Source organism: Cynoglossus semilaevis, chromosome 7 (genome assembly GCF_000523025.1).
Source record: "Cynoglossus semilaevis isolate Cse_v1.0 chromosome 7, Cse_v1.0, whole genome shotgun sequence".
In the NCBI taxonomy this organism is placed as follows: domain Eukaryota; kingdom Metazoa; phylum Chordata; class Actinopteri; order Pleuronectiformes; family Cynoglossidae; genus Cynoglossus; species Cynoglossus semilaevis.
Window position 1 is genome coordinate 10,218,358 of NC_024313.1, and position 10,074 is coordinate 10,228,431.

Here is a 10,074-nt window from a genome sequence, read left to right on the forward strand (position 1 = left end):
TCACATGTGAGAAAGTCCAGTGAATTTAGTCCAAAAAAGTTTTAGAAAAAAAATGTAGAACAGTTTTTTTTTTTTATTGATTATGAATTTAGATGTTTCTTTAGAAAAACGTTGATCTGATGATGAGTTGAATGTAACTACAATGACCTTTTGACCTTTTTTGGTCTGTCAGTGTCTGTTGTCGAGGTCACAGTGCAGTTTGTGGAAAAACAATGTTTTTAATTAGTAATAAAAAAAAACTTGAAAAACATATATGCTGATGATGTCCTGCGGGGGGGGCAACTTGAGTCCCTTATTCGTACCACAGTGTAAGTCTTAGAAACCCAAACAGGCTGCCACAGGAGGCGCCATCACAGACATGTGGTCCCTATGGGGCTCGAACCCAAGACCCTCTGCATGTAAGGCTCCACACTACACCTACTATATTATATCAAGACAAGTCCAGAGGCAGAGTGGACTCCCAGCCCTGGGACCAGATAGAGAACACCTGTCAATTATTATACCTGCTGTTAGCATCGACGTGACATTGACACTTGCGCAATTTTTTTTTTTTTTTTTCCCCCATCAGCTTGTTGCCTTCACCCTTCTCTAAACTCCAAGGTCCAACTTCAGTGAGTGATTCGTCCCAGCAGAGACAGTCGTTTCTGACCAGGTCAGCAGGTAAGATGCAGACCTTTCTCTTCTCTGCTTCATTCCTGCATGAAATATAGAAAATATAGAAATATATGCTTGACTTCAGTGATTGGTTGAAATTAGTCATGTTTGTAAATTGATTTTCTAACGGAAACAAAGATAGATTTTTGATGTAGTCAACTGTTAATTCTGATTTTTTTTTTACGTTCTTTTTGTTAGTCTGCGAGCCGTAACTTTGACAGATTTTACTGGAAAATCTTTTCTCCTCTTTGCTTCGTCACTGTGCCGCTGCGGTTTTTCTCTCCAAGCTTTGGTTCAATGTTTTGATTAATGATTCCTTTGGACAAATATTGAGAAGGAAAAGATTCTTCCTTCTTCCTTCTTCGTGATCAGTGATCTAAACTTTCACTGGACCATTTTTGAATTTCTTTCCTTCTTCGTGATCAGTGATCTAAACCTTCACTGGACCATTTTTGAGTTTTTCCAAAAAGAAATATTATCAAAATATTTTTTTTTCTTGCTGGGACTTCCCTGCATTATTCCCAAGGCTGCTTGAGCGGGGCCACACTCCCTACTTTGGGAACCACTGACCTAGAGTAACTTTAAAAGAAAAGAAAGTGCATCGGTGTTCATGGTTCCGTCTGTGTATTTCTTCACAGCTCAGTGTAAAGATGGGAGACTGGGGATTTCTTTCCACCCTCCTGGACAAGGTCCAGTCCCACTCCACCGTCATCGGAAAGGTCTGGATGAGCGTCCTCTTTCTGTTTCGCATCATGGTTCTGGGTGCTGGCGCTGAGAGCGTGTGGGGCGACGAGCAGTCGGGCTTCATCTGCAACACTCAACAGCCTGGTTGTGAGAACGTCTGCTACGACTGGATCTTCCCCATCTCACACATCCGCTTCTGGGTCATGCAGATCATCTTCGTCTCCACGCCGACGCTGGTCTACCTGGGCCACGCCATGCACGTCATCCACAAGGAGAACAAGCTGAGGGAGCTGCTGTCCAGCCCGGGCGGGCCCATGACCTCCAAACAGCCCAAATACACTAACGCCAAGGGCAAGGTGACCATCAAGGGGAACCTGCTGGGCAGCTACCTGACCCAGCTGATGGTCAAGATCATCATCGAGGCGGCCTTCATCGTGGGCCAGTACTACCTGTACGGCTTCATCATGGTGCCCATGTTCCCCTGCTCCAAGAAGCCGTGTCCCTTCACCGTGGAGTGCTACATGTCCCGACCCACGGAGAAGACCATCTTCATCATCTTCATGCTGGTGGTGGCCTGCATCTCCCTGTTCCTCAACGTGGTGGAGATCTTCTACCTGCTCTTCACCAGGCTCGGATGCCGTTCCAAGAAGCAGAACTTGAAGGTCACGTCGGCGGAGAACCCGGCAACCCTGTCGGGCCCCCAGTGGCCGAACTTGCAGGACGCACAGATGCAGAACAGTCTGAACATGGAGCTGCAGAGCAACCACAGTATTGGAGGAAGTCTAGATGGCGCTAAAGAGGAGAAGAGGCTACTGAGCAGTCATTAATGAAACACAAATGATGAAATCAATTTTTCTAATGTTCTGTCAACGTTTTTACATAAAAAGAAAACTGAAATAAAACAGGAACGAAATACAAATGACAAACAAAACGCTGTGTCAGCGTCTGCTGCCGAGAACCTTTGAGCAACAATCTTTACTTTACTTTGTTTTTTTTTCGTGTTTTTTTTTTTAAGAAATGAATCTAAAAATGTATGCGTGCAATACTGATCATTACTGTATTTTTCTGTACATGAGAGCGGACCTGTGTGTCCTGTAAGTTATTGACACGTCGGAGGACTGGGAATGATTCGCTTCGAGGAGAATGATGATGAAAAACAATGTTGAGACTTTTTTGTTTGTATCTGTTTTTATTAAATAAAAAGTTAAAGTTAAAAATGTTTTTTCTTCACGTCTTTTATTTCAAGGAAACTGAAGCTTTTTTCTTTTTTTTTGCCTACGTTTTGCAGGTTTTTCTGTGCTTACTCAGACTTGACCTTTGGCCTTTTGGCTAACGTTAACCACAGGTTGGACTAATGTTTAGTCATATCTCAGTTTACTTTTACTTTTTTCCTATCACTAATTTATTCTTTAAAAAGAAACACACTTAATTTAATAGTTTACTCTGTATCTATTTTGACCATAACATTAAATAAATGAAACTTTTCACCTTTTTTTTATCTTTCGTCTGTGAAGTTATTTTTTATGGCTAATTTTTCTGGGTTTACATTTAGTTACATTTAGTTACATTATTGGTCATTAATGATATTATAGCTGGGATTTTGGCGAAACTTTTATCTTTTGGTCATATTTAGCTAAATGTCTACCTCCTGATTATTAGCTTTTTTGGCTAATCAGTAACTAAAAACATCTTTAACTTTTGTCATTTGATTTGCACTGATGAATAAAAAATGAAAGGAAAAAAAAAGAAAAAAATACTATCAGTATTTTTAACACATACTTTAGTGCAGTAAAGGTGATTTAACGTAGTAATACTTCATAAAGGTGTGGTACAGTAGTGACCTGACGCAGTAAAATATGGGTTATACATCAATACAACTATATTATAACATGTGACTCTTCGGTATCAGTTAATGGATCAGCCAGTAATCAGGCTGCACCCAGCGCCCCCTGTCTGCATCACATCCATCCAATGACTGGGAAACAACTGTGATATTTATTTTTAAAAACATCTGTGTGTGTGGATTTATCACTGTGTTAATCATTAACCCGCTAACTTTTCAGTGGTTCGGCCCAAAATCAGTGAGTTATCACGGTCAAATGTCCTGACAACGTGACGCTGCTCACGACTGCTTGCACAACATCATCTAATCTAAAGTTCAAGGTATCAGAGGCAGGTCTGCAGCGGAGAACTGCAGCGCTTCAATCATTCTGCTGCTCCGGTGACGACGGCACCGTTCTGACTGTCAGAGTTTAAGGTAAAGATGCTGGGAAAGACTTTTTATTTTCATAAAAATAAGTCATGATTTAAGAAATAATCAATAGTAATAATCAATCAAGTCAACGACACTGGCAGCTCCTGCCTCTTTAAATGAGTGGATCATTTCATGTATTTGAACAAAAACAAAAAATATTTTTAAAAATTCCTTTTTTACTTGTCGACAGCTTAATCAAGTTGTTAACCTGGAACAAATACAAATATTTCTGTTAGATTCTTTTTTTTCATGCATCAAATTCACTCTTTTGTGATTTTTTAAATGTAACTTTTACTGCAGGTGGTTTGTAGGTGCAGCAGTTGATCAGGAACGGTTCCAGACAAATCTTGGTTATATAATCTTTTTTTTTTTATAGTTCCTTCTTTATCTCGTGACCATTATGAATTATTTTACAATACGATACTTTCACTGGTCGACTTTCACTGGTCGACTTTGAGCCGCTGTGAGACGACGATTCTGTCAGAACTCTGGCTCAATTTGTTTTTAAATCTGCTTTCATTTGTATGTTTATTTTTTTACTTTAAATTTTTCAGTTTTTATCATTTTTAAGTACATAAACATTGTTTCTTTGATCTAAATGTAATTTTTTGGGGGGAGTTGTGTTGTTTTTTCCCCCGCTTCATTTTGGCTGTTAAAAACACTGATAAAATTTGTCATTGTATAATTTTGTTTTCAATTCTTGGATATTTCAGAGACGATGGGAGAGTGGGGATTTCTGTCTTCTCTCCTGGACAAGGTCCAGTCCCACTCCACTGTGATCGGGAAAGTGTGGCTCAGCGTCCTGTTTATCTTCAGGATCATGGTCATCGGAGCTGGAGCGGAGAAGGTGTGACGTCCACACGTGACCGAGTATTCGGTTCTCTAACCCTAACCCTGTGCTCTGAAAACTGAAGCTCTGAGGGTTTGGAGATTTATTATCAACTGAAGCTCTGAGGGTTTGGAGATTTGGAGATGTATTATGACACACTAACGGTGTGTTCCAGAAAACTCCAGAGAAATCGGGACAAATTGATTGACACCTCAATGAACTAGAAAGATCAGATGAAAAGAATCATCCAAAAAAAAAATAGATTGTAAATGAAGGAGTTCATGTTTTTCCTTCTTTACAAATAAAGAAGGAAATGTAGAGTGTGTCTGGGTCACATCCCGTCCATCAGTACTGACTGTGTTCTCTTGACTCTCACAGGTCTGGGGTGATGAACAGTCCAACATGATCTGCAACACCAAACAACCCGGCTGCAAAAACGTCTGCTACGACCACGCCTTCCCCATCTCACACATTCGATTCTGGGTTCTTCAGATCATTTTTGTCTCCACTCCGACCCTGGTCTACCTGGGCCACGTCCTGCACGTCATTCATAAGGAAAACAAGCTTAGAGAATACATCGAGTCCCACTCCACGAACCAAATCACCAAACAGCCCAAGTACTCTGATGAGAAAGGTCACGTCAAGATTCACGGCAACCTCCTGGGAACCTACATGACCTCCATCGTCTTCAGAATCCTCCTGGAGTTGACCTTCATCGTGGGGCAGTACTATCTGTACGGCTTCGTCATGGACCCCAGAATCGTTTGCTCCCGCGCTCCGTGTCCCTTCACCGTGGAGTGCTACATGTCCCGACCCACGGAGAAGACCATCTTCATCATCTTCATGCTGGTCATGTCCTGTGTCTCTCTGCTGTTCAACGTGGTGGAGATCTTCTACCTGGTCTGCTGCAACTCCAGAAAGAGGAGGGCGAAAACGGTGCAGGCTGCTGCCATTTCCATCCAGCCACGTCTTCACAGCAGAGGTCTGTCCCAAAGTTAGAAGTTTGACACCAGCAGGGCCTGAGCAACTCCAGGAACAGCATCCCAAAAATTGACCAACCAAAAATAAGAAAGAAAACCAAGAACAACGCCTCCGTAGTTAAAGCTCAAAGCTATTTACTGGGGTGATGTTTAGAAGTTGCCAAAGAAGAAATTCACAGACGTGTGTTGGCTTTTCAACATCAAAAGAAATGCATATTTATGATACCTGAAAAGTCTGTGTGTCCGTCGGTGTTCGGCTGAAGGGTCGGTACTGAGTTCTTCTGAATTCTTCTCTTCTTTTATAAAATTGTAAATATTTGTAAGTCCAAAATTTGTTTTGTATTTTTGATTTGTTTTGTATTTTGACCTGGCTACTACAGTACAACTGTGTATGTGTCAGTGATTACTGACGTGAAAAGTTGAATAAAGCACAGCTGAGCCCAGTGAGTGAGATATTTTAGTCTGATTTATTTTTATCCATCTATTAATAATTATTATATATAATTATATATAAATGCAAGGTTATGTCAGGACAAGCGGGACTTAGCCAAAAATGTGAATTAGCCATTATTAAAGTTTGAAAACTTAACATCATCAGTAGCTTCATAATTCATGTAAACCATTAAACAGGACTAACAGGGATACTTGAATGTATTACGTTTTGTTTATATTATTATATTGTGACGACAAAATCACAAATAATATAAAAATAATTTAATTTAAAAGTAGATCCATCGTAGAGCTGTTGCATATTTTAAAAAAAAGGCCACAAGATGGCACCAGAGGCCCAAATATACCGGACGGGACGTTAAACCCCGCCCACAAAGTAGAGCACTTCCCCTTCCTGCTCCTCACGACAACATCAACAACAACAGCTGCTATAGGGAGCTGTCAGTACAAACAAAAATGGCCACCGCGACTGTGGCGGGGCTCGATGCCCACAGGATGGAGCAGAAGAAGTTGGAGTACTTCTCCTCCATCAACTCCATGGCCAAGAAGATCATGCAGGAACGGGAGAAGATCAAGACCAAACACGGCTCTTCGTGGGACAAAATGACGCCGCAGGAGCAGGACACCGCCATCGACAACTGGATGATGGACCCGCACATCCGAGCCCGGTACGCTATGCACCGGGTGGAGCGAGACGAAGTGGTGTGCTATCCGAAACTGCTCATCCAGACCGGCCAGAAAATCGTTCGTTTTGGGGACGAGGTATTACAACTAATCTTCTACGTTTTCGTTCGCTTTCATGAGTGCAACTGGCGGCCCGTTTAGCCGGTTAGCCACGTAGCCGTAAAAATATTTTGGCAGACGTTGTAGTGACGTCATAAAATCAAAGCCTGTTTCTTATACTGAATGAAAAAACGGATTAATTTCATTAAATGCAAAGAACATTGGTGAGAAGTAACGAGTGTGGTTTGTTGTAAATAACAAATAATAACAAATGCGGACAATGTCATAGAAAATATCGGTGAAAATTGTAAATATTCCAAAGTAATTATTACTTTTATTATCATATATTAAGTGAGTTTTTTTCAGTGCATCCCTTAGCAAATTACCACAGAACAAATTTATATTCTTTAAAAAAACAAGCACATTTGCACACTGATCATTTTGCACCACACTAATCTTATAGCCTACTGTTATTTCCATTCTCCTCTGTGACACAGTACTGACACAGGGTCTGTGGTTTGGTAAAGAGGACAGAGTGAGCCCTCAGGCTGATGTAGAGAAAGTTTCACTCTGAAGGCAGGGATGTGTCAAACTGACCCTGTAACTACAGCCGTCACCCCTTCTCACCCCCCTTTCTCTCCCTTGGTCTCTCTGAAGGATATAACCTGGCAGGATGAGCACTCTGCACCGTTCTCATGGGAAACCAGGGTAAAATAAGATCACAACAATAATCCACACACACACACTAAATGAATGTCCTAAATGACTATGACTGAAGATGAGTTTCCTCTCATGGTTTTTCTTTTTTTTTTTTTTAGAGTCAGCTGGAGTTCAGTTTGTCTTCAGGTCCTGGAGATGCGGTGATTTCTGCCACTCAGGCAGAGACCAAGGCTGCTAAGACCCCTCATTCCAACCAGCTGGGAACCAAGGTTCAGTGACTGTTGTTTGGTTTTTTTTCATCAACACATTTTGGCTGAGAATTTAACGTGAATGTTGTTTGTTTGTTTGTTTTTGGTGAAGGTGACCATCAGTGAGAACAGGAAGCCCGAGGAGGAATCATCTTTCTGGAAAATCACAGCAGAGCGCTCCAGGCTGGAGGGGGAGCAGGCCGACTTCCAGTCCCTGACACCCAGTCAGATCAAGTCCATTGAGAAAGGAGAGAAACCTCTGCCCTCGTACCTCAGACAGGTGAGTCCTAAAGCCGTCCCGTCGACCACCGTGGAACTGATCCCCGATCACAGACTTCATGTCCTCCTCCAACAGGAGACGTCTTCTGTCATCTCCAAGGATCCTGAACCGGCCGAGCCCCAACCTCAGGCTGTGTCCAGACCCACAAAGCAGAGAGCACCGAGGCCTCCCGCCCCCCAGCCCCCGGCTCCCTCGGCCGTCACCGCCCCGCCGGCGGCCATCTCCATCTCTAACCCCGTCCCGCCGCCCGGCAGCGTGCCCTCGTCCAGCGCGGGATGGGAACGATCTCAGAGCACTTTGCCTTCTGTCAGCAACACCCTGGACGAGATGTTCTCCTCCAGCCTGTTGTCCAAGCCGCCCTCCAGCCTCCAGTCCAGTGTGGAGAAGGAGGAGGAGCCTGCTCCCAACCCGGGCGGCAGTCCCACCTTTGCCCAGGTGAGTCCACAAACACACCCCAGGGTATTTTAGGAAAAAAACAGTTCCTACAACTGAGCGTCAATGTTGTCGTTGTTTCTTTTCCCCTCAGTTCAACACGAGCAGCAACATCCTGAAGACCGGCTTTGACTTCCTGGACAACTGGTAAAAACGACAGGAGGACCACAAACCACATCGCCATCATCTCGAAGTAGAAGGACCACACCACCTTGACTTTAGAGATCGCCATCATCATCATCATCATCATCATCTATTATATTATTATTTAGACTTAGTAAAATGCCAATCTTTAAATGGACCAATGTTTACCTCGTTACCGTCTTTTCTCTGTTACATTTTTTGCCAAATTCACCAATTTGCCCAAATCCTAACTGTGTATTCACACTGTGACCATCAACACACCGCCGCCCTGTAGGATGAAGGAATTAAGACACGCCCAGTCCTTTGACCTCTGGGCCACAGGTCAGAGGGTAATATTCTGTACTACCACACCGAGCGCCCACTGCTCTATGGAGCTGTACGCCTGTGACAAAATTACTCTGTATCTTTGTGATCAATGTACTTGGTCTATTTGTACACGCCATTACGAGTAATATTTGCACAATTGTACATGAAAATACACAGTATCTGCCAGTGTATTTAGAATGTATTCACAAATACAATGTTTTTTTGTTGCCAAATCCCAGCATGCAATTGTGCTTTTGACCCAGTTACTATGCCATTTGTGCTCGTAGTGTGAATGCACAGTCAAGGTTTGTGACTTTGCTGCCCTCACCTGTTGAGTATGTAGAACGTCAGGTTAAATCGTCACCTTGTGCCAAGTGCATACATTTGTGCTTTATTCTACATGAGTTTGTAGAGTTTTAGAGTGAGCTGCTGCAGTAGTCCTGACCTACACACACACACACACACACACACGCAAGTCATGGAATTTCTGGAACGCCATGAAAGCTTGAGAACGATGTTTCGGGGACAGAGAGAGAGTTGTAATTTTAGCCATGACTTCATCAGACGGGGACATCGTGAACCTGATTCCCATCTGTAGAACGTTCATTAACTGAGATGGAGGTCGGAGGAAATTTTATTTCATCTCCTCTGAGGTGGAGCCAAGAATCCTGTGTCTTTTGGCACCAGAATAGAGAACCAGAGAACGTGGAACAGACGTGGAAGAGCTGAGTGTGTGTGTGTGTGTGTGTGTGTCGTCGGTAACACAGGTCACAGCCTCACAGTAGACACTACAGTAACTTCATATCTACAGTATCTGCCCTAGCTGTGTGTACGTGTTACTGCACTCTCAACATGTTCAGGTCACAGACCAGAAGGAAATAAACAGGAAGTGAACGCTGCTCTGTCTCGTCTGCGTTCTGTAGCAAATCTTTTATTGAACGTGAAGGCAAACTTTAAGCAGTCTGTGTGGTTAGCCAGATTATGGCTATTTATGCTAACTGTTACACACTCCCAGCTGAAAATGACATGCTTCTAAACACAAGCCTGTACTGTGTTTACGGCGGTTTCTGAACCAACTTTGAATCATCGTGTGACCATAATGTTTTAGTCATTTGTTGCAACGTTGCTGTTTTTAACTCTTAGCCATCTTTGCTAACTGGCTAGCATGGCTGTTTCTGGACTGTCACTAGGCTAACCTTTGGTCCACTACGAATCATATTTCAGACATTTTTCAACAAAGGTAAGGCATCACCCGGTTTCCAAGATCCAACAGCTCCTTTTTCAACACTTGGAAAACTTTTTTTTTTTAATTTTTAAATTTCAGACCCATTCATTTCCACACCACTTTCCTGACCTCATTTGTCTTCTAATGAGGGAAAACAACTTCCATGTGATGAGAGGGAAGGAATGAAATGATGTCTCTGTTATGG

The 10,074-nt window shown here is 42.7% G+C and overlaps 3 protein-coding genes across 3 annotated transcripts; all 3 read left to right on the forward strand.

Moving 5' to 3' along the window:
- Positions 1–507: 507 nt before the first annotated feature.
- Positions 508–2,557, forward strand: gja13.1 (gap junction protein alpha 13.1). The gene is made up of 2 exons (XM_008313368.3): positions 508–660; positions 1,293–2,557. Exon 2 carries the CDS (start codon positions 1,305–1,307, stop codon positions 2,163–2,165), a length of 861 nt encoding a protein of 286 aa, XP_008311590.1. The 5' UTR covers positions 508–660; positions 1,293–1,304; the 3' UTR covers positions 2,166–2,557.
- An 881-nt stretch (positions 2,558–3,438) lies between these two features.
- Positions 3,439–5,845, forward strand: LOC103381142 (gap junction Cx32.2 protein-like). The gene is made up of 3 exons (XM_008313369.3): positions 3,439–3,595; positions 4,306–4,439; positions 4,800–5,845. Exons 2-3 carry the CDS (start codon positions 4,311–4,313, stop codon positions 5,418–5,420), a joined length of 750 nt encoding a protein of 249 aa, XP_008311591.1. The 5' UTR covers positions 3,439–3,595; positions 4,306–4,310; the 3' UTR covers positions 5,421–5,845.
- Positions 5,846–5,995: 150 nt separating this feature from the next.
- c7h1orf198 (chromosome 7 C1orf198 homolog) lies at positions 5,996–9,543 on the forward strand. The gene is made up of 6 exons (XM_008313371.3): positions 5,996–6,613; positions 7,232–7,282; positions 7,393–7,503; positions 7,595–7,762; positions 7,838–8,197; positions 8,289–9,543. The coding sequence occupies exons 1-6, from the start codon at positions 6,308–6,310 to the stop codon at positions 8,343–8,345; spliced, it is 1,053 nt and encodes a 350-aa protein (XP_008311593.1). The 5' UTR covers positions 5,996–6,307; the 3' UTR covers positions 8,346–9,543.
- Positions 9,544–10,074: the final 531 nt, after the last annotated feature.

Coding starts and splice junctions, on each gene's coding strand:
- gja13.1 (XM_008313368.3), top strand. CDS start 1,305: ATGGGAGACTGGGGATTTCTTTCCACCCTCCTGGACAAGGTCCAGTCC.
- LOC103381142 (XM_008313369.3), top strand. CDS start 4,311: ATGGGAGAGTGGGGATTTCTGTCTTCTCTCCTGGACAAGGTCCAGTCC. Junction 4,440..4,799: donor TCGGAGCTGGAGCGGAGAAG/GTGTGACGTCCA, acceptor TGACTCTCACAG/GTCTGGGGTGATGAACAGTC.
- c7h1orf198 (XM_008313371.3), top strand. CDS start 6,308: ATGGCCACCGCGACTGTGGCGGGGCTCGATGCCCACAGGATGGAGCAG. Junction 6,614..7,231: donor TCGTTCGTTTTGGGGACGAG/GTATTACAACTA, acceptor GTCTCTCTGAAG/GATATAACCTGGCAGGATGA. Junction 8,198..8,288: donor GCAGTCCCACCTTTGCCCAG/GTGAGTCCACAA, acceptor TTTTCCCCTCAG/TTCAACACGAGCAGCAACAT.